The 25,098-nt window shown below is 39.2% G+C and overlaps 1 protein-coding gene across 2 annotated transcripts in view; it reads right to left on the bottom strand.

Moving 5' to 3' along the window:
• The window catches only part of CUL3 (cullin 3), a 165,240-nt gene that overhangs the window by 130,243 nt on the left and 9,899 nt on the right, over positions 1-25,098 (bottom strand). Inside the window, exon 2 of one of the 2 annotated variants that reach the window (XM_006861896.1) lies at positions 7,628-7,825. The exons of the other annotated variant lie outside the window; for it this stretch is intronic. Within the exon in view, the coding sequence (XP_006861958.1) occupies positions 7,628-7,825 (198 nt within the window). The remainder of the gene's footprint in view (positions 1-7,627; positions 7,826-25,098) is intronic. 2 annotated transcript variants of the gene reach the window in all.

Here is a 25,098-nt window from a genome sequence, read left to right on the forward strand (position 1 = left end):
TATTTACTTAACTTTGATTCATTCTAACTTTAAAACATAGCAACATATAAGTTAAGATCTCAGCCCAAAATCATGTTGCTTGGATTTCATTCCAGCTAGGCCACTCACCAGCTATGTGCCTCTGGACAAATTACCAATTCTCTTGCCTCCATTCTTCATTTGCAAAATTGAAACAATAGTTGTTAATTTCCATTGAGTCATTTCTGACTCATAGCCACCTTGTATAAGGTTTCCAATGAGCAGCTGGTAGTCAGAAGTCCAGTGTTTATCCTACAGTGCCACAATATGTCTCTGAGACAATCTGGCTGATTGCGCTGTGAGCAATAACTAAGTTAATATGTATAAAAAGCATTAAAACTAGGTCCGTTGTTGTTGTTGTTAGGTGCTGTCGAGTTGGTTCCCATTCATAGCAACTCTGTACCGGGTTTTCTGAGGAACAGCTGGTGTGTCTGAACTACCAACTTCGTGGTTCTCAGTCCAGTGCTGATCCTACAGTACCACACTAAGTCTAGCAAACTGTTGAGTTTGTGATACTGTGGATATGGACTAGACTGCTAACCACAATGTTCAAACCAGCAGCCCCTCCTAAGGACCTCTGTACAGGGTCCCTATCTGTTTAGACCACAACAAATGATGGTGATTCTTTGCTACAGAGCCTCTAACAGGAGACCCGTCTACACTCACCCTTTCACTTCTCGCAATCGCATACTCTGGATTCCCACGAATTCAGCTACTACATTCTTCTTGACTTCAGGAGGTTTCAGCAGAACTCTCCTGCTCTGTTTTTCTTTAGTTGCCAAACATCTTAAATTAGTCTTTTACTTTCATTCCCCTCACCTGCCTATATAGCTTGCTCCTGAAAATTCAGCTCTTGACTCTTCATTTTCTGAACTCCATAATACTTAATCTTCCAACAGATACTACAGAACAGCAAATCTTTACGTGTGAGTTCCAGCCAAAATATACAAGAGTAAGTCAGAAAGTGTTGCTACTAGGGCTCCAGTTCATATATGCACAGGTTTATTCCAAACAAAATGCCTTTAAACATGTCTCAGCAATCAGTGGATGGCTACAGATAAGTTCTCTCAGTAGTAGCACAAGTCTTACTCTTGTTAAAGGTGCCTTCAAAAAAAAAAAAGATACCCTATGTGTCACTGAAAACAATTTTAAGACCAAGGTAATATCAAATTTTTAACAAAACTGAAGTGGGCATCTTCAAAAACTATAGAAGCTTTGCAAAATGTCTACAGGAATGCTACTTCACGGAAAACAAGTTTTCAGAAGATTCAGCATTTCAAAGATGACTGGGAAAACCTCAAAAATGAGCCAAGAAAGGAAAGACCATCAATTTCAACAAATGAAGAAAGTGTGGCTGAAGACTATACAATTACCACTGATGTTACAGCTATGGTTTCGCATTTTCAATTTTAAATGAACATCTGAACTTAGCAAGATTCTGACTCAGTAGGAGCCAAACACATTGCATGAGGATCAGTTAGCTCACAGAGAAGATCCTTCTTTCCATCAGTCTTTTAAGCAAGACTGAAGCTAATGAAGATTTTATGGAACAAACCAAAACCAGGACTTCACCAAAAGAGTAAAAAGGGAACCCACAGAATGGGAAAAAATCTTTTGCAATGACACATCAGACAAGGGACTTATTTCTAAAATATATAGAAAACTACAACACCTCTACAAGAAAAAGACAAATCACCCAATTAAAAAAAAGGACACAGGACATGAACAGACACTTCAACAAGGAAGAGATCCAGGCAGCCAACAAACATATGAAGAAATGTTCATTATCACTAGCCATTGTTGTTGTTGTCCGGTGCCATCGAGTCGGAACCAACTCATAGCGACCCCATGCACAGCAGAACGAAACAATGTCCGATCCTGGGCCAACCTCACTACCGCTGCCACACTTGACGCCATCAATGATGCCACCTGGCTTATCCAACTCGTTGGGGGTCTTCCTCTCTTTCTCTGACCCTCCATCTTACCCAGCATGACATCCTTTTCTAGTGACTGTTCCCTCCTGACAATATGTCCAAAGTATGAGACACGAAGTTTAGCCATTTGGCCTCCAAGGAGCACTCTGGCTGCACCTCTTCCAAAGCAGATCTATTGGTTCTTTTGGCAGTCCGTGGCACTTTTAGTATTCTCCTCCAACACCATAATTCAAATAGAGAGATGCAAATCAAAACAGCAATGAGATATCATCTCACATCAGCAACAACAGCGAAGAGCAAAAAAGTAGGGGACAATAAGAGCTGACGAGGATGTGGAGAGACTGAGTTGCTCCTGCCTTGCTGGTGGGATTGCAAAATGGTCCAACCTCTCTCTGGAAAGCAATATGGCGCTTCCTCAGAAGGTTGGAAATAGAAATACCTTATGATCCAGCAATTCCTCTACTTGGTATTCACCCACAAGAAATACAAGCCGTAACACGAGTAGACATATGCACACCAATGTTCATGACAGCACTATTTACAATAGCAAAAAGATGGAGACAGCCTAAGTGCCCATCAATTGAAGAATGTATAAACAAGCTTTGGTACATGCACACAATGGAAGCTGCAAGCCACCGCATAACATGTATGAACCTTGAGGACATTATGCTGAGTAAAACTAGTCAGTCACAAAAGGAGAAATACTGTATAGGACCATTATTGAAAAGGAGTAAGAAAAAGGAACCCAAACTAAAAAAAAAGGGGGGGGTGGGGTTTAAAATTATGTATTTGCTGATCACTAAGGATGTATGGGATATAGGGAGGGAGGGAAGGGAAGACAGAGCAGTGGGTAAGGAATAGACACAGGATAGCTTGGGGGTGGGGGAGGGCAATACACAAGAAGGGGGAGGGGAATGGAAGAACAAGGCTGATGGGAGAATAGGTAGGCAGGTTCACATGGGCTAAGTGGGACAGAGGTAAATGATGATGTATGCACAACCTTGGAACAACAGGGCTCCGGGACACAGGGATTGAGGCATGGTTTGAAAGGGTGAAAGAGGGGAATAATGGTAAGATGCTTGGCTGTCTTTTGAATCTTGGTTTCCTTGCCTACCATTGTAAAACAGACACTTGGGGTGGGGAGAAAGGAAGAGCCAGAATCATCACTACAGAAAGCTTGTAAATCCGTCTTTAGCCTATAACTGATTGGAATACTTTAAAGGTATACCTTTAAGGAATACCTTAAAGTTGCCCAGTGAAAGAGGCTTCCTGTGGAGCCTTTACATTGCACAAGAGCAAAGGTGGAATCCAGAACCCCATTCAGAACCGACCAAGGTAGGAAATTTCCACTGGAAAGGAGGAGTAGACCAGACTGGAGTGGCTAGAAGAACAGAAGATACTTCATGAAAGAAAGACCGGCAGGAAAAATCTGAAACAATAATGGCAGTCTGATTGATTACTACAAGAACAAGTAAGCTATTCACCTGGTAACCATAAAGACAAGTGGTCGGGACCCCTCAGAACAAACCACCTTCCAAGACAGACTCAAGAGGAATACATGAGCAGGCATGTTGTCTATCTGGTGGCCATGTTGGTCACCAATAAAGGAAAGGGGAGGGGGGGAGAAACAACAATGAAGGTGAGAGCTAAGCCCAATGACATTCAATAGACCCCCGTGAACCCGGGTGGAGACCTGGATGGCTAGAAGTATGGCAAGACCCGGGGACTTCTGGGCCCAGAGGTAGTGACAAGCCACAGAGAACTACAGTAGAGAGTTAAGCGTCCAGCTGATATAAGTGCACTAGACCACCCATACTTGCAGATAGTACCCATGTGACCTGGCTTCGATTGCTGGATGATCAGAACTCGACTAGAAGAAGAAAGAAGAGGAAAAAAAAAAAGAGTAACCTGCTACAATTTGATGAACTTTACCTATACTTATGGATATGGTAGCTCAAAAAAGGGAACAAATCTTTATAGCGAGGGTCACTCTCACCCCCTCAGTACACAGGGTTGACAGGCATAGGCAACTTAGACACTGGCTACCCAAAATGGGGGAGCCTATAAAGGCAAGAAGTGACTGACTTACAAGTTTTCAAGAGGGAGCCTAGTTCTAGCTGGGGAGGGGGGAAGGTAGAATCACCACTGAATGATTTCCAATCCATTGGGACCAGGCTGGTGAAAACTGGAAATGGAGATAAGACTCTTGTGGTACAATAATGAATAATTGCCATCAGGACTGACTGTGAGGCTAGGAAATATAGAGGTAGATGGTTTTTGACAAATGAGGAGAGTGATTGATTTTGCAGCCCAGGAGCTTGATGGTCCCTGGGACCATCAAGCGAGAAGAACGGAGAGCAGGACCCTATCCAGAGAGGTAGTGGCACTAGGGACAGAGACAGAGAAGATGACGTGGACAGATGGAGTGGCTGGGGACACTGGACTCAGGGAGGGAGAAGGGCTGTGTGCTGGCAGCCGGGGGGGCTGGCCTGTGTGGTATATTTGATGATGCATGGAGGGGATTGTAATCACTGCAATGAAACAAAATACGATAGGATGGGTGTAAAGCTGATATTCTCCCACGCAAACCTCACAATAAAAAAAAAAAAAAAAAAACACCATAACCAGGGATGAATTTTAACAATCCAGAGAATAAAATCTAATCAAAACAGTAGTTACCAGTTAATTTTAAGAGGTCTGTTTAAAAGCTTTATGGAAAGTGGTTCTAAAAAGGTAATCTTGATTGATTTTCTCCAAGGATACAGGAGCTTATTATGAACAAATTTTAAGAAAACTTAAAACTTCATTAGTGAGAAAAAGAAGGACTCCTCCTGTGGCACTGTAGGATAAGCACTGGACTGTGAACAAGGTCATTGGTTGAAACCCACAAGTTGATCCTCAAAAACCCTGTATGATCAGAATTGACTTGACAGCACAAGTGAGACTAAAGCCAGGAAAGATGTGCTAAGGAAAGTTTTTTCAATCAGAGCAATGCCACCTGCTCATACTTCGAGGTTGTAGCAAGGGCTGTCCTGAAAACTGCCCTGGGAAACCTTACCCCATCCACCCTACAACCCTGATCTTGCCCCTTCCAACTTCTTTTTGTTCCCCAGACTCATAAAACATCTAGAAGAAACACAATTTGAGTCCCTCAAGGATGCCAAAACTGCTGTTCTGACATGGTATAAATCAGAGAGCACAGAATTTCAGACAGATGAAATGTATACACTTCAGAAGTGTATAGACCTATACATGGAGGACAGGTCAAGAAACAATAGCTTCACTTTTTTTTTTTTTAATAAAGGCTTTACGATTTTGTAGCAATTCTTTTTGACTTACCCTTGTATTATCTCCAAGCATTGTGATATTTCTACTCGAACATTTTCTTATAATCTCAGACTCAAATTTCTTCTCATGTAAAATTATTTCTAACGTACCTTTTAATTTTAAGTATTTCCAGTATACTCTAAGATAAAATTAGTCATCGTCTCTATCCATTCTAAACCTAATTTTCACTACAAATTATTTTTGTTCATGGCACTGTTAATTTTCCAGAAAGCAAATTCTATCCAGTCTTACTTCAGAATTCTGATGTTATCCATTCATTTCTAACTTAACTATTTTCTCTAATTTTTTCAGGTCATCTTCTGCTCCTAAGTAAAACATCTTACCAATTATACATTTATCTTCAAATATTCTATTACATTTTCATCTACTTGAAACTCTCTGAAGTCCTCAAAATTCTTTAGCCTAATATTCAACTGCTCCTACAATCTTCTCCCAGCCAGCCCACACTTGCAATGCTATAATCCACTAATCCCTAAATTTACTATAGATATCAATCATACTCTACTTACCACCTGTGTAATTATGTGGCATCGACTATCTTGGGATACCTTTCATATTGTTCACTGATATCCTAAACTTTTCAAGACTCAGTTCAACTTGATACTTTCCCAAGAAATCTTACAGCCCGGGGTAAATTCTCATACATCTGAATTCCTAAATCATTTATTACCTTTAAAACTCAATTGCTGTTTAATGATGTTAACACCTCACGCTGTTATCTAAATGTGCTTATCATCTCTCATATGGGGGGGAAACCAGTGCCAGAAAGGGATACTATCACACCTCTTTACATCAACTGTATTTTCAAACAAAACTATGCATAATAAATACGCACTTAACAAAAATCTATTGATTGAATGAAGAACACAATCACTGTACTTAGTAAGTACTACATATCTACTCATGTAATCCCATTTAAGAGAAATTACAGAAGAAACAATAGAAGTAGAAAGAAAGCATTTTGCAACCGCCACAGTAATAATGATTCATGCTAGAATCATCAATGGATGCTAAAACCATCACATAAAATTTCTTGGGTAAAGGATATTCAAACAGTCTCAAAATTATATCTGAACAGATTACTTATGAATTACAAAGGGAAAAAAGGTACCTTCACAGTGAAGAAATCTGGCGGACACCAAGTGATCAAAGTTAACATCACCAATAATGGGATAAACTGACATCATGTGCCTCCTGATGTGATGCACTGAGGACACAACATCACTTATGTATTATTCCTGCCAAAAATGCATAACCTGAAACTAGTCATGAGGAAACAATCAGACACACCAAAAACCGAGGGGCAATCTGCAAAGCAACTGACCTAGAATCTTCAGAAGTGTCATTGGGATGAAAGACAAAGAAAGACTAAGGAATTGAGTACTCGATCCTGGATCAGGGGGAAAAAAGCTATAAATAGCAGCACTGCTATAAAGGACAATTGGTGAAATCTGAATATGGGTCATATTATAGTAGTATTAAACTGAGTCTTAATATTAGTGCAAAACTAATTTTGATCATTGTTCTTTGGTTAAGTAAAAGTGAAAGGGAATCTAAAACTTATTCTTTAATGGTTCAATAATAAGGGTACTATCAATAGCAGTAAGTATCAACAGGAAGATTGGCAAAAACGTGACAAAATGTTAATTTGAATTTAGGTGAAGAGTACAGAGTTCTCTTTACTATTCCTGTAACAGTTTTTTCAGAAAAAATTTAAATGGATACCATAATACCACAAAAACATATAGGAAGTTTGTATGAATCTGTGGCATTTTACATTTTATTTGAAAATCTTTAGAGGAAATACAACTTTTTGAAGTCAAAGATCCATTTTACAATGTTAGCAGCATACCACTAAATGGCCTTTTAAAGACATTTTTCATGTTTACTATAGTAAAAACTCAGTTAAAAAGAGTAACTCAACCTCAGTGAGGGAATAATAATCTTTAAGAGATTATTATTATGTTTCATTTTACAATATAAAAACCAAGTAGAGAAAGCTAAAATGAGCTGATTAGAGCATTTTAAGCAAAAAATAATGATCTGTAATCAAAATATAAACAAACATTTCCATGCTATTGAAAATATGTTTCCTTAATTAGAGAATATATATTTTATCATAGATAAGAAACTTCTTCCCTTAATTATCAAAAATTCTAAATTAGCTTAAATTTTGAGTGAGATTTTAAAATCAGTTATAAATTTATTATTTCCAGGGGTTTCCTGGAATATTCTAAAAAAATAATACTTCTAGTCAAAGTCAAATATGGTACAAAGGATTTTTTTACATTCAATATAATTAACAACAGTCCTTTAAAGTTGGATACCTTATTTATGAGATGTTCCGTAACAACTTCTCTTAGTCCAGTGTAGAGCTTTTCTCCATGTTTATGCAAAACCATTGTATATGCATTTCTATAGAGCTCCTCAAAACTAAGACCACTGTTATTCTTACGCTGGATTTCTTGAATTGCATTTTTCAGAAGGTCCCAAATGCTGTTTACATATTTTTCATCCATGGTCATCTGTAATATTCAAGAGAGAGAACAAAAATACAATTATTGAAAAATTCTTCTGTATTTGTAAATTTTTTTATCTGTAAAATCTGCATGATTTATATGGATGTTTACAACTTAATGTTAAAGTCTGGCATAAGTTAAGGGGAAGAATTTAAATAGGTACGGGTTTCATCTCAAAAATCCTCATCAATGGAGAAAAGACTGAAGTTGTCAAAGGCTTCATTTTGCTCTGATCAACCATCAACACTCATGGAAGCAGCAGTAAAGAAATCAAACAATGTATTGCATTAGACAAATCTGCTGCACATGATCTCTTTAAAGTGCTGAAGTGCAAGGATGTCAGTTTGAGGACTAAAGACTAAAGTGTGCCAAACACCAGACTCGGTATTTTCAATAACCTCATTCGCATGCAAAAGTTGGAAGTGAATAAGCAAGACTGTAGAAGAACTGATGCATTTGAGTTATGGTGTTGGAGGAGAATATTAAAAGTCCCATGAAGTGCCAAAAGAACAAACAAATCATACAATAGTGAATAATTGTTATCAGGACTGATTGTGAGGGTCGGAAATGTAAAGGTAGACGTTTTATAGCAAGGAGGGGAGTGATTAACTTTTCAGTCTAGGAGCAGAGGTCCCTAGGACCATCAAGGGAGAAGAGCAGAGAGCAGGACCCTACCCAGTGATGCCTGAAATGGAGGCAGAGATGATGACATGGAGCGATGGAGCAGCTGGAGACTTTAGATCCAGAGAGGGAGAGGGACTGTGTGCTGAAGACCTGGGCGGTAGGGGGGAAGGATTGCAGGGTATACCCTTTGGTTGGTTGATGATGCATGGAGGGGATTGTAACCATGGCAATGAGATGGTATACGATAGAATGAATATAAAACTAATGTTCTCCCATGTAAACTATCACATAATTCACAATAAAACATTTAAGGAAAAAAAAAAAGTGTATAGATCTACATGGAGGATATGCCAACAAACAGTACCTTCATATTTGTGTATTTTTGTTTAATAAAAGTTTCTATGATTGTGTAGCAATAAAAATTTAAAAAAAATCTGTGTTGGAAGAAGTACATACAGCCAGAGTGCTCCTTGGAAGCCAGAATGACCAAACTTTGTCTCATTCTTCAGACAAATTATCAGGCGGGACCAGTAAATGCAGAAGGATACCCTATTTGGTAGAGTGAAAAGTCAGAGAAAAAGAGGACCCCCAATGAGATGGATTGGCAATGAGATGGAGTGGCAGCAGTGGTAGGCTCAAGTGTAGCAATGACTGTGCGGTGTGCATAGAGTCGCTATGTTGTTGTTGTTGTTAAGTACCATCAAGTGGGTTCCAAGCCATAAAGACCCTGTATAGGGTTTCCGAGGAGCAACTGGTGAGTTTGAACCACCAGCGCTGCAGTTCAAACAGCTTTGCAGTCTGGTGCATTAACCCACAGCGCCACACTTTGCTATGAGTCGGTACCAATTCAATGGCATCTAACAACAACACTGCTGATAGGCTGGGGTGTTTTTTAATCTTTAGATGTTTCTCTTTTTTTTCACCTGTAGGAGACACACATCCCTGCCCCTAATTTAAGTAAAATCACAATCACTGACAGTATTACTTGCTATAGCCAAAATATGTTGTTGCTCAGTGCCGTCGAGTTGGTTCCGACCCACAGAGACCCTGTATAGGGTTTCCAAAGGCGCTCTGGCAGCGTAGTGGTTACGAATCGGGCTGCAAACCACAAGATCGGCAGTTTGAAACTACCAGCTGTTCTGTAGGAGAAAGATGAGGCGTTCTGCTCCTGTAAAGATTTATAGCCTTGGAAACCCTGTATGAGGTTGCTATGAGTCGGAATCAACTCCACGGCACACAGCCACCACACCATAGGGTTTCCAAGGAGCGGCTGGTGAGCTTGAACCGCCGACCCTGCAGTTCAAACGGCTTTGCAGTCTGGCACATTAATCCACAGTGCCACACCAGGACTCCAGGCAAAATATAATACATCTTTTTTCTAAATTTATTTGTTGTTGTTAAGTACCATGGAATCAGTTTCGACTCATGGTTACCCTGCACAGGGTTTCCCTGTGCTACATATCTTTATGGGGGCAGAAAGCCTCATCTATCTCCCAACAGCCAACCTTGAGGTTAGCAGCCTGATTTGTAACCACTACGCTACCAGAGCTCCTTTGTTGTTGTTAGGAGCCCTCAAGTGGGTACTGACTCATAGTAACCTTATGCATAGCAGAACGAAGCACTGCCCTTTAGTAGAATGCAAAGCAAGAGATACTGAGGCAGAAAAGGTTCTTTGATTTTAAAAAACAATAAAAAAATTGGGGGCATGAATACTATTTCCCATAACAAATTAAAGATATAGAGAAGACCTTCAAATTAACCCCCCCCCCTTTTGTTTAACTTAGTATTCTCTCCGTTTTCTCCTCCAGTTTAGATTCCATTTGTAATTACCTTGCATACTCACAAATCACTTGCCTCTCCCAACTCCTTCACAAATATCTGCCAGGCTAACTAAACCCAATCTGCCCCACTCCTCCTATCCTGTACCCACATAATTGAAATGAGGAATAACAAACTCATTTTCAACCTGTTTCAATTTAAATTCATACCAGTAACTACATGTTGTGAAGATGGTTAAGGACTGAACAGTGTTTCTATCTGTCATATGCAGGGTCACTATGAGTAGAAACCAAGTTGACTGAACCTAACAACTAAAAATTTGTTGTTATCAAAGAATCCTAAATATACTATTCCAAAAGGAGGAACAAATCAGTCTTAGAAGAAATACATATTCCTTAGAAGCAAGAATAACATTTCAATCACTTACTTTGAATACATCATCAAGAAAGAACAATCAATAGGACTTCACATGTGGCCAATGAACAAAGGGAAACCACCAATGAAATGGAGTGAGATACCATGAAGATAGTAGAGAACAAGGCAAGACTTTGTTTCATTATATATACTTAAGGTTGCCATGAGTCACAGCCAACTTGACAGCAACTAACAACCACAAGTGGGACCGTAACGCAAACCCACAATACTACTTTTCTAATCGTCTGTTTCTCCTGGATGGTTTTTACACCATCTCCTCTATCCTCACTGTAAGATGAGGACATGCTTCCTGTTCCATGAAGAAAACAGAAATCTGAAGAATCATTACACAAGAACCAAACATATTCACCAACCTATCTGAGTCCTGGTGTGGCACTGTGGGCTAATGCATCAGACTGCAAAGTCATCTGAACAGCAAGGTTGGTGGTTCAAGCTCACCAACTGCTCCTTGGAAACCCTATACAAGGTCGCTATGGGTCGGAATTGACTCGATGGCACTTAACAACAATCTGCTTTTTTGCCAATGTAATCTGTTTTCCATGTTATCTAAGATGAGCTAGTTCTTACACTCAAGGGGCATAATTCTTGCACTGAGAGTATAACATGGGGACCAGAAACTTTTTTGAAATAACAGAATTTCAAGTCCCATCCAGAGCTACAGAATCAGCAATTGTATTTTAAGAGGTGATATTTATACATATTTAATGTGGTATCTGTTCTGGGGTGGCACTATAGGATAAGCACTCGACAACAAGGTTGTAAGTTCAAACTCACTAGCCATTCCTTTGAAATCCTATACAGGGTTACTATGAGCCGGAGCCTATTGGGTGGCACTTAACAACAATACACATTAAAGAAAGTAATACTCTAGTTTCATCCAACTCAAAGCAATCTTCCCTTCCTGTATCAACAAATTTTTCCTTATCAGAAATTTCAATAAGCATCAAAATTGTCAGTTTCCCATCTAAAAGGAAAATAACAAAAACCAATTTTTCACAATCTTACATATTCCACTACTCACTGCTATCAAAGAATTCCTACTCATGATGGCCCTATATGTGACAGAGTAGAACTGCTCCACAGGGATTCCAAACTGCACAGACTTAAGAGAGTAGACAGCCTCATCTTTCTCCTATAGAACAGCTGGTGGGTTTGAACCACAAATTTTACAATTAGCAGTTCAACACTTAACCCAGTGTGCCACCAAGCTCCTTATATATTCCTCTGGTGGTGGTGGTGTTGTTAAGTGCCATCTAGTTGGTTCTGCCTCATAGCAACCCTGTACAGGGTTCCTAAGGGGCAGCTTGTGGGTTTAAGCCACCAACCTTGCCGTTTAAACTGACTTTTGGTCTAGTGGATTATCCTGAAGCTCCACACCAGGTCCTCTCACACCAGCTAATGTCCCTTCCCACTTATAATAAAATCATGTAGGAACACAGAAGTTTCTACATTCACCATCTCCAAGTTTCATTTCTCCATCCATTACATCTTGAATTCATTTCAACAAGGATTTCATCTATATCATTTCACTGAACATACTTGAAAAACTCACTAATAATCTCCATGTTGCTAGACCTAGTGGTCAAAGTGTCCATTCTCATACTACTTGACCTATCTAACAGCATTTGAAAGAACTGATCGCTCCTGCTCCTTTAAACAGTTCCTGCACCTCTTGTCTATCCAAACTCAGGTTCAAAGTGGAGTTGATCTCATCTAGTTTCATGATTTAAAATTAGTATCTATACAATACTGACAATCTTAAAATTACATATCCTACTTGACTCTAAATACCATACCTACTCAATGAGCGCTGGAGCTCTATAGGATAAGCACTGGGCTGCTAACCGTACAGTCAGTGGTTCGAGACCACCAGTCACTAGCCAGGAGAAAGATGAGACTTTTTGCTCCTAAAAGATTTACTGCCTTGGAAACCCTATTCAGGGTCACTATGAACCAGAACCGACTCAATCACTTAACAACAACTCAATGAGAAATGCAGATGGTATAACCTTGCTTGCTAAAAGCAAAGAAGACTTGAAGTAAGTATTGAGGAAGATCAGACTACAGACTTCAGTATGATGAAATTTCAACACATATCCTCCTAGTGAACCAATTATAAACACATGATAAATGGAGAAAGGATTAAAGTTGCAAGGATTTCATTTTTACTTGAAACTACAATGAACGTCCACTAAAGTGTTGTAGTAAACTACTGTCGATGTAGGTTCCAACTCATAGAGACCCTCTATAGAGTTTCCAAGTAGCAGATGGTAGGTTTGAACTACCAACCTTGTGCTCACAGTCCAGTGCCACACAAGGAGTCCAGAAATTAAACGACTTATTGGGCAAACTGCCAGTTCCTCAGGAAAAATCTACAACAAAAGATCTCTTTAAAGTATTAAAAAGCAAAGATATTACTTTTAGGACTACAGTGTGCACAACCCAAACCATGGCATTTTCAATCGCTTCAATGCATGTGACGGCTGGGCAATAAACAGACGTGAGAAAGATGCATGTCTTTGAACTATGGTACTGGGGAAGAATATTAAATATACTAGCGACTCCCAGGAAAGCAAACAAATCTGTCTTGGAAACAGTACAGCCAGAATGCTCCTTAGCAGTCAGAATGGAGATATTATTGTCTCACATGACAACATCAGGAGGGACCAGTCCCTGGAAAAGGACATGATGCTTGATAAAGTTGCGTCAGAGAAAAGAAAACAAAAGCCTCTCAACAAGATGGAAAGACACAGTGGCAGCAACAATGAGTTTAAACATGGCAATGGTTGTGAGGCTGGCACAGAACCTGTCAGTATTTCATTCTGTTTTACATGGGATCACTGAGTCAGAACTGATTCAATGGCACTAACAACAACTCAGTGCTTCTGACTGAATACCTACCAGGTATCACAAACCTGTCAAGTATAAAAAAGAAGTCCAATCTCTTCATCTCTCCAAAATCTACTTCCCCTGCAGCATTTTCTAACTGAGTAAATATCAACTCCATCCTTCTAGTTGAGGAGGCCAATTTTTAACTACTCTCTTATGTCACTTTTAACCCAAGCAAAAGTCTTGTCATCCTTACCTTCAAAATATAGTTCACATATAACTCTTCTGCACCATATTCACTGCTACTATTCTGGTCTCTGCCATCATCTCTCACTAACATAATTGCAACTACCTCCTAACTGGTCTCAATTTTCACTCTTGGCCCCCTCACAGAGCAGCCAGAGACCTTCTGAAAATTTAAACTGAATTATATCACTCATCTGTTCACAATCCTCAAATGACTTCATTCCCCTTGGAATTAAAGTCAAACTTTATGCAATGTCTTAACAAACCTTATTTTATCTGATCTCTCTGACTTCACAGTTTCTGCCCATTACTATTCCGTAGACTACATTAAACAGGCTCATTTCAATGTCTTTGTACTTGCTGCTCGGTCTGGAATGTTCTCCGCCAGTATCCAGACAGCTCTTCACTCATCAACCTAAAACCTCTGGAACTGTCTGCGCTAATTAAAACAGCAGCCTCTCTGCTACTAACTCCCAACTCTGACACCAACTTCCTATGTGACCTGGAGAAAATTACTCGTTGTTGCTATTAAGTGCTGTGGAGTCGGTTCCAACTCTAGTGACCCTGCATAGGATTTCCAAGGAATGACTGGTGGACTTGAACCACTGACCTTGTGGTTAGCAGCCCAGTGTTTATCCTACAGCACCACCAGGAGACCAGGGAAATTACTTACCTCTTAAGTCCTAATTTCTTCACTTACAAAATCGGCTCACTAGCAATACTTATCATATAATGGAGTCCTGGTGGCAGTTCAAATCCACCAGTCGCTCCTCGGAAACCCTACGCAGGGTTGCTATGAGTTGGAATCCTCAAAAGCTCACAACACTGTTATGAAGCATAAATGAGTACGTCAGTAGACTTTATCCCACCCCAAGGCACAATATTAAAAGATCAGCTAACAAAAGTACCCATTAAAAGAATCTCTTGAATGCTCATCTATTAGATTTAAATGTCAGAGAGAAATATAGCTGTTCAAGCTTAGCAGGCAAATAGATCCCAGCTAAAACAAGTATCTTTAAGAGTACAAATTGGTATAATGACACTTTAAAAAAAATAAAAAAACCATTATTCACCCTCATGTCTCCTACTCTTCCAGAACCAGTTGTCTCTGTCAAGTCAATTCTGACTCATGGTGACACCTGTGTGCAGAGTAGGACCGCTCCACAGGGCTTTCAAGACTGTGCCCTTTCAGAAGCAGAACACCAGGCCTTTCTTCTGAAGTTCCTAAGGGCAAACTTCTAGGCTTTTGCTAATAGCCTAACAAGTTATCCTTGGAGCTATTTAAATAGTTTACAGCACCAAAGCTACATCTTTTGACTTGCATCCTGGGTCCCTGTGCATTGTCATCCATTATCATGGTTACAACTACAAGCCACACATCTAGTGTTCTCAAACATGAGACTAGTTTGGTCACAAGGGATTCCAGTGTACTAAAACTATATACAAAACTTTGCAAATATCAAGTATGTATTAGTTATTTTCTGGAAGGTAAGTTACTAGCTCTTATCAGATTTCCCAAGAAGTCTGGCTCATGTCTCAAAGATAAAGAACTAATAATTGCTTATGAAGTATTTGTGAGGTTGTTAAGAGCCATCGAGTGGATTCCAACTCTTAACAACCCAGCATAGAGTTTCCAAGAATCAGCTGGTGGGTTTCAACCACTTACCTAGTGGTTCACAGTACATTTGCTTACCCAACAGTGCCACACCAGGAGTCATATTAATGACTTCTAAGTACTTCCAGCTAAGACCTGCCCTCAAAGCTTAAAATTCCTATGTTTAACTAACTGCTGGGCATCTCTAACCAAATGCTACAAACAGATCAAACTTACCACATCCAAAATAGCTGGTAAATAAACTCACCCACTGAACTAGCCTAAATCTTCTCTAACAATTGTCTAATTGGAAGCATAAGCCTTATATTTTATTCTTGTCTTTCTCTCATTCCACCATGAAGTACTACTAATATTGCTGTTATTTTTAAGTGCCATGTTGAATCGGTTCCAACTCATATAGTTTCCAAGGAAGGGCAGGTGGGTTTGAACCAACAACCTTGCCATTAGCAGTCCAGTGTGTATTCTATAGCGCTATACCAGGACTCCACAACTAATACTAGGTCCAAGGTATTTTTCAAATATCTTTTTCTTAACACGTCTTATTCTTTATCTCCAATACTAGAATTCTAAAACTTTCTTCTGGATCACTGCAAGCAAGTCTTTCAACTATCATGACCTCTTGGTCTGAAAATCACCAATAATTTAAAATAAACACATAAACATGATTCAGTTCAAAACCCTTCAATAACACTTTATTAGTGACACAAGGGGGAGAGGGGGCGATATCTTAAAACGGAACATAACACTTTCCAAGATCTAATCAATGTCTACTTCAACCTCATCTTTCACCTACTATTACTTATCTTACACTTAATTCTCTAACATTAAACCAATGGTAATTCTCAATGTGGTGGTGATGGTGATGACCATGGAGTCGGTTCCTACTCATATCGACCCTGTATAGAGTTTCCAAAGCTGTAAATCTTTACGGAAGCAGAATGCCTCATTTTTCTCCCATGGAAAGGCTGGCAGTTTCAAACTGCTAACCTTAAGGTTATTAGCCCAACTCATAACCACTATGCTACCAGAGCGCCTTAATTCGCAAAATACAAGTTGCTATTTCTCAAAGCATTCCCATCCACTGTCACAGCTGCCCCACTTACACTCCCCAAATGTCTTGTTTATGCTCCTCCTTCTGCCTCTTCTTCATCTGATTCTTTACATTCCATTCAACATAACGCAGGTATTAATATACTCCAAGTATCCTTCCCTGACCTCCTCAAAGAGTTATCAACTCATTCCCAGCTCTTCAATAATACTCAGGTTATAGCCATTATTACACACCCACGCTGCATAATGATTACCTGTTTATGGATCTTTTTCTTCCATTAGACAATGAAATTAGACAGCCATAAATGTTTCATGAATACCATTTTGCCAAGTTATACCAATGCAAGTTTGCAAATATGAACATTTGAGTGGCAGTAATATGGAAAAACATGTTAACATCCTTATCTAGAGCAAGGAAAGTAATTTTTACATATTCAGACATCTTTTTAAAATTGAGACAAAGTGCAATAATTTGCAAACAACAGATTCTCAAATTTCATTTGTTTAGTTAGTAATGCTTAGAATGTTTCCTAACTCACCTAGTTGAAATACCTTAGGAAGGTATTTAATTCATTACTTTTGGTAATATATATTAACTGGGAAGAAAATACAAGGAATGGGCCCGTCTTCAGAGATTCAATTGTTACAACCTTTACCTGACTAAATAAAATAAGTTTGAAAACAACAGGCCAAATGCAATGGACTTCAAGTGCATATTCCTATACATAAATGCTTTGGTCTTGACATCAAGTGCACATGTTAACAATGCTTGCAAAAAAATTATTAATTTCTCACTCATCTATCCTTGAGTCAATACAATAATAACTGCCAAAGAAAGTTTATTAAATGTAAATGCCAAAGCTCATCAACAAGGTACTGTAAAAACACCAGTCTATGCTTTGTCGAGGACGTTACCTTACGTATAATTTTTAAAAGAACATTCTTTTGAAGAAATATTCTAATCCATGATTTTAATCCTACTGATGACGAATTCAATTTACTTAGGTTGCAGTAACTATAAACAAACTCAAGAAAAGATTTAGCAACCGATGCTTTAGAAAAAAAACAATGAAATAAAATTTACAAAACTTAAAGTTTGCTAAAGGAGCCCTGATAGCATTGTGGGTTCAGTTGAGGTGCTAGCCACAAGACCAGCAGTTTAAAAATACCAATCACTCCACAGAAAAAAGATGAGGCTTTCTGCGCCTGTAAAGATTTATAGCCTCCGAAACCTTACACAGGTTCACTATGAATTGGAACTCCATGGAACACAACCACTACCATCACCACCAATTAGATACATAAAGTATCATTCTCCAAGAAGCTCAAGTTACAAACATTCAGCAAGCAAAATAAATTTAGCTAGTAGAAAAAGGAAAAAAAGCTTTTCTCTGGGGGGAAAGTCGTATGTAATTCCTTATACACCAAGACCATTAAAACCATAGGAAAACTTGAATTTTACAGTGTGTCCTCCCCCCTCTCTCTGCCTACCCTCCCGTATCCAGGATTAACATTTCTTCATTAGTTAATTACCAATAACAAAAATAACTCTTCCCTCCTTTGTTTTCTTTCACAAATACCAAGTTGTTCATCTACCTTACTTCAAATTAAACAAAAATACAATCTTCAAAATGCCTGAATATGAAAGGATAGTAGTCTATTATATACTTACATATCTTGAAGGTTCTCCAATTACTACGAATTGGAGGCCTAGTGTTAAGTGAAATTAAAATAAAAGGAATTATACTCTTCACATCCACTGCATACAAAGGACAAGAAGCCTTTCGTCCCCTGTGAATAATTTTCTAAAGAAGAAATTTAGAACAGGGTGGGTGGGGAAAAGGGTGCGAATTTGAAATTCCAGGCAATTCAGAATGACACAGCTAGAAAAAAATGAACAAGAAAAATGCCTGACATTAATTTCTAACTTAAGCCTCAAAAATGCTGCTTTGGTACAGACATTTGAGGAATGGCAGTATGTATTATAATCAATTATAATCAAGCCATCAATCACGTAATGAAGTGCCCTCCCAGACTATAAGCACCTTAGAATAGATACCGAGTCTTACTTTATGGCTGCTAAGTGCCATCGAGTTGATTCCAACTCATAGCAACCATGGGTTTCCAAGGAGTAGCTAGTAGTCTTGAACTACTCTGACCTTGTGGTTTGCAGTCCAGTGCTGATCCTATATACAGTGCTATGCCAGGATCCCTTATGGTAGTCCTTATAATAAATACATAGCATGATGACAAGATGACATCAAAAATATATCTGAATACAGTCCAGCTATATTTAATAATGACAAATCTTATTTGATGACCAATGACAATGCAATGACTTAATACCTGTAATAATAATACCATTTATTTATCAGTTAAATCTTAAACAACCTCAACCATCAAAAAGAGAGTCACCGCTCAAACTTTGAGGAAAAGAATCTAGTGAGACGCATGCAAATAGACTTTGAACAAGTATTTAACTCCCTAAGCCTCATCTTCCCCCTCAACTTGTGGTAGGAGAAATGGGAGAAGACGGGGTGCAGTGTAGTAAAGAAAGCAGTGAACGCACCTAATATACAACACTTGCAGAATAAAAATGTTTCTTCAACTACACAGAAAAGACTTACCTGGCTCCTTTAATGATTTAAACTTAATGAAATACGGGCTTCCAAAAATTTGTAGGAAAAAAAATCCATTATTTCAAATCCATTTTCCTATGCATGTTTTGAAGCTCCCTGCCATTGTTAACACTACTGATACATGATTAACCTGTTTGTCTTCAGTTACAATATAACTGAAGTATTCTGCCAGAATTAATAATGAATTTCGAGGGAAGTACGGAAAAGATTATTAATAAGAAAAGCACAGTACTCAGAGACAATTCTGTTAAATCACAAACGAAGCACAATATACATTCACTTGGGTTCAGAACAGTAGCATTCATAATGAGAAATTTAAATCATCAATAAAAGGTGCAATTATAATCGGCATTGGTGCTGTTATTAAATACTGTCAGATCGTTTCTAACTCATAGCAACCCTGGAAAGGGTGTCCAAGGAGTGACTGATGAGTTTGAAATGCCAACCGTACAGTTCAAACCGACCTTGAAGTCCAGTGCTTATCTTACAGTGCCACACCAGGGCTCCATAATCTGCAAACTGGTTCCCAAAAATAAACATCCTGTCCAAAAATCAACTTTATGGATTACACTACAATGTAAAGAAAACAAAAATTCTCACAACTGAGCCAAAAGACACCATCATGATAACAGAAAAGATTAAAGTTGTCAAGGATTTCATTTTACTTGGATCCACAATCAACTGTCAAAAACTCAAACTATATACTGCATTGGGTAAATGTGTTATAGAAGATCTCTTTAAAATATTAAAGAGCAAAGATGTCACTTTGAATACTATGGTGCAGTTAAAGAGAAAAGATGTCACTCTGAAGATTATGGTGCACCTGACCCAAACCATGGTATTTTCAATCACCACAAATGCCATGTGAAAGCTGGTCAACGATAAAGAAGACTCAAGAATTACTGATGCCTTTGAACTATGGTGTTGGTGAAGAACAATACATAAACCATGGACTGCCATAAGAATGAACAAATCTGTCTTGAAGCAGTACAACCAGAATACTCCTTGAGCATTAAAGAAAGCAGTGATTTTGAGACTTTGTTTCATGTACTTTGGATGTGTTCAGGAGCGACCGGTCCCTGAAGGAAGACATCATGCTTGGCAGTGGGTCAGTGAAAAAGAGGAACTCCCCGCCCCCCTGCCCCCCCCACACACACAATTAGATAAGAGGTACACAGTGGCTGCAACAATGAGAAAGATTACGAGAATGGTGCAGGAGAAGGTAGTTTCACACCATTATCCATAAAGTCACTAAAGAAAACATCGCTCTAGTAAAGAATACAGACAGTTACTCTCTGAAGACTCTTGACTGTGAAAGAAGATAATACGGAGATCTTCTCCGAGACCACCACCCACCCACTGCCATCAAGCCAATTCTGACTGACAGCGACCCACTGTTGGGTTTCTGAGGCTGCAAATCTTTACAGGACGCCAAAGTGGAGAAGCTGGTGAAGACAAACTACTGACCTTGTAGGTTAGCAGCCAATAAGCAAATGTCTACACCACCAGGGCTTCTTCTATGAGACCAGATGGAAGGAATTAAGAACAAAACAGGCTAAAAATATCATCAAAATGGAAGAAAGTGGAAGGAACGAACACCTCATAGAATTAGTGTTCACAGTGAAACACGAGCAAATTCATTGAAGAGAGTTAATTCACAATAAAGAACTTAAGGTCAGGGTGATTAAAATTTGGGATAAGTCATAATTTGCTCAAAGGTTCCGAGAGTTCAGATAAGGTTGAGACCACAGTTCTGTGAGTTTATCCTGGGATGTACAATAGTCTAGAAAATAGAAGCCGTGAATGAGTGTAGGATGATCCAAAATGTATTTTGCTGCTATTTCTGGACTTTGTGGGAAGCAAATGATAGAAGGGGCAACTAGTAACCGAGGCAGAAGTGGTAGCCGTACAGCTTGAAGAGTGGAAGGGGTCTTCATATCCAAGAACATAATAATATAAAAAGATTATAAGTAGTAAGTAGAAGAGAATAATAGTTGTCAATAGGTGCAGTTGAGTCAGTGCCAACTCATAACGACCTTATGCACAACAGGACAAAACACTGCCCAGCCCTGCGCCAATCTCACAATCACTGCTATGCTTCAGCCCAATGCTGCTGTCGACTATGTCAACCCATCTCGTTGGGGGGCGTTCTCTTTTTCGCTGACCATCCACTTTGCCAAGCATGATGTCCTTCTCCAGGGATGGGTCCCTCCTGATAGTATGTTCAAAGTATGAGACACAAAGTCTCAACATCCTAGCTTACAGGAGGCATACAGACTGTACTTCTAACGCAGATTACTTTGTTCTTCCGGCAGTCCATGGTACTTTGAATTCAACTACAATCTTTTCTCCATTCATCATGATGTTATTTATTGGTCCAGTTGTGAGGATTTTCATTTTCTTTACTTTGAGGTGCAACCCATACCAAAGGATGTGGCTTGATCTTCATCAGTAAGTAATTTAATTCCTCTTCACTTTCAACAGCAGGGTTGTGCCATCCACCAATTGTTAACGAGTCTTCCTCCAATTCTGATGCCACATTCTTCTTCATATAATCTAGCTTTTCGTATTATTTGCTCAGCATACAAACCAACAGTCCTGACACATACCTTTCTTGATTTTAAACCATTCAGCGTCTCCTTCCTTGTTCTGTATGAACGACTGCCTCTCGGTCATTTCTCTTGCTGCTCCTCAGAAATCATACGCAGGGATGCTACGAATAGGAAATAACTTGATGACACCTGTGGTAGCAGAGTGGTTACAAGTTGGGCTGCTAACCTCAAAGTCAGCAATTGGAAAATATCAGTTGTTCTGCAGGAGAAAAGATGAGACTTTCTGCTCCTGTAGAGATTTACAGGCACTTAAAAATTCTTTATTGTTGTTGTTGGAGGTGGTGGTGTGCTGTGGAGTCAGTTCCAACTCACAGCAGCCCTGTATAGGATTTCCAAGGAGCAGCTAGTGAACTTTAAACCAACCTTGCAGTCCAGCGCATTAACCCCCAGCACCACACCAGGACTCCAACAAAATTAACTGGAGAGGTGACTATTGTTGTTGTTACATGCACTTGGGTCATTTCCAACTCATAGGGACCCTGTGACAGGTTTCTGAGGAGCAGCTGGTAAATTTGAACTGCCGACCTTGCAGTTCAAACTGACCTTGTGGTCCAGTGCATTATCCCACAAGCCAGTCAAGTGGCTTCCGACTCATAGCGACCCTGGTGAGGAGCTCTGATAGCGTGCTAACAGCATATATTTCTTCCTTTTGAAGGGCTGCAGTAATACCAAGCCTCTATCCTTTGAGACTGATTTCTTAACTGATTTCTTTTAGACTGGTTCAAAATAGACTCTGTAAACTTTTCAAACCATGAGTTCTAAAAAAACTATACAAAAAAGACGCAGAATCAATTTAAGTGTACAACATTAACTACTTGCAAAAGAAATTCGATGTTAATATGTAAATTAATTATTTAAATATACAAATTCAGCATGATGAGGAAGGGCCAACTAGTAGTAGAGGTGGAGGTAGAGCTTGTAAAACGTTAGGTATTGCTCTACTGATTTATATTCTTTACCTCACACCAATACTTAAGGTTAAGTCCTTTTAGGGTTCTGATTCTACAGGGGATAAAAGGGAGGCCTGGAGAGTTCAGTTACTTGTTAAAAGCTCAATATGAAATGGCACCGGCAATCAAATTCTGCCAGTGCAAAATCCACACTCTTGACTACTATGTCCTCCGTCTCTTTTACTGCTGTATATACTCCTACAATGTATGTTAATACTCCAATGCCAATATAAATTAAAATTCCCTGCATTCTACCCATACTTTTATTCCTACTAAGCCATAAAAACAATCACAAAGATGTAAATTAAAATGAGAAGATACTACTTTTTTTTCACTTCTGAAACATAACAATATGCTGGATAATATAGCAGGATGAACTGATACACCCTTGAGAGACATATTGTTGTTGTTATGTGCCATGGAGTCATTTCGGTTCATAACGACCCTGTACAGGGTTGCCAAGGCTGTAAATCTTTATGGACGCAGAAAGCCTCATCTTTCTCCCGCAGAACAGCTGGTAGTTTCCAACTGCTGACCTTGAGATTAGCAGCCCGATTCATAACCACTATGCTACCAGAGCTCCAGAGCCAGACTATCTAAGCACTGGACAGCAATCTGTAAGTCGGCAGTTCAAACCCACCAGCTGCTCCTTGGAAACCGTATTTTGTTGTTCAGTGCATCCATGTTGGTTTCGACTCATAGAGACCCTGTATAGGGTTTCCAAGGCTTTAAATCTAAGTGAGAGCAGAAAGCCTTATCTTTTTCCTGCAGAGCAGCTTGTTGGCTCAAACTGCAGACCTCGTGGTTTGCAGTCCAGTGCTTATCATATGGAGCCACTGTGCTCCCTTATAAAGGGTTGCTATGAATCGAAACCAACTCAAAGGTACTTAGCAACAACAGAGTCAGACTGCCTGAGCTAGAATCCTAGTTTGGCTATTGTAAGCAGAGTACCTTTAAGCAGAGTACTTCATTTATAAAACAGTTAACTGCAGTATTACACAGAGTTGTTACACAAATTAAATGAGTTTAATATATGCAAAGCATAAAGAACAGTGTCTGGCACATGGTTAAGTGCTAGACATTATTATTATAACTAAGGCCCCTAGATGGAGTGGCACAACGGTTGCATCAATGGCCTCAAGCACAGCAGGGATGTGAGACTGGTGCAAGACAGGCAGGCGTTTCGTTCTGTTGTGCATAAGACTGTTTTGAGTTGGTACCAACTCAATGGCATCTAACAACAACAAGGCCCCTAGACGACACATTTTTCACTTGGCTACGGCAATCTGAAAAGGCTGGCACAGTTCAAATCTGCCCTTTGACACCATGAAGAAAGGCCTGGTGAGGTATTTCTATACCGTTGTTGTTGTATGCCATCAAGCCAATTTTGACGCACAGCAACCCTATGTGATGGAGTGGTGCTATCCTATAGCATTTCCTAGGCTGTGGAAGCAGTACTGATGGTGCAGTGATTAAGTGTCCAACTGCTAACCAAAAGGTTAGTGGTTCAAATCCACCCAGCAGCTCCATAAAAGAAAAATATGGCAATCTTACTTCTGAAAAGATTGTTGTTGTTAAGTGCCATCGAGTCAGTTCCAACCCACAGTGACCACGTATGAAGTTTGAGTGCTTATCTTACAGCATCACACCAGGATTACAGCCTTGGAAACCTTAGGGAGCAGTTCTGTCCTACAGGATCACTATGAGTTGAAACTGACTCTACAGTTTTGATTTATACTAATCTTTATAAAAGATTACCGACTTGGTAAAAAAACAACTAGGTTTGGGTTTATGCTAATCTTTATGGAGGACTCCTTGCATGGTGCTGTAGACTAGACTGCAAATCACAAGGTTGGCAGTTCAAACCCACCAGCTGCTCCTCAGAAACATAAGGTCACTAATGAGTCAGAACCAACTCGAGGTCACTAACAACATCAATATTTATGGAAGCAAATGACCAGGTCTTTATCAAGCACAGCAACTGGGGGGGGATTAGAACTGCTAACTTTTACTTAGCAGTTGAGCACTAACTACTATACCACCAAGTTTCCTTTTTATTAAAAGTACAGTTCTACCTGGAACCTCTGGGACTGTCAAGAGCTGGAACTAGCCAACAGCAATGGGTCTGGATTGTTGTGGGCTATTTGTAATTATTACTACTATTCTTTCTGGAGATCAATTTGGTAAGATGCACCAATTTATCTTTAGCCCAGTCATTCTCTAATTATGCATGGGCAAAATATTCTATAAGCCTAAACAGAAACAATATGTTATTTTTAATAGCAACAATATAGATCATTAGAAGCAATCAAAATACCCGACATCAGGAAAAGTAGTGAAATAGTTAAGCAAACTGAGGAACTATGGAGTATTATAATCATTTGAAATGCTTTCAAAAGCATGTAGAGTAACATGTCATTTTAAAGCAATGTACAAAATGATGTATAACCTCAACTTCACAAGCGTATGGAAGATTTAAAGGAAACACATCAAAATGTTA

This window comes from Chrysochloris asiatica, unplaced genomic scaffold (genome assembly GCF_000296735.1).
Source record: "Chrysochloris asiatica unplaced genomic scaffold, ChrAsi1.0 scaffold00044, whole genome shotgun sequence".
Classification (NCBI taxonomy): domain Eukaryota; kingdom Metazoa; phylum Chordata; class Mammalia; order Afrosoricida; family Chrysochloridae; genus Chrysochloris; species Chrysochloris asiatica.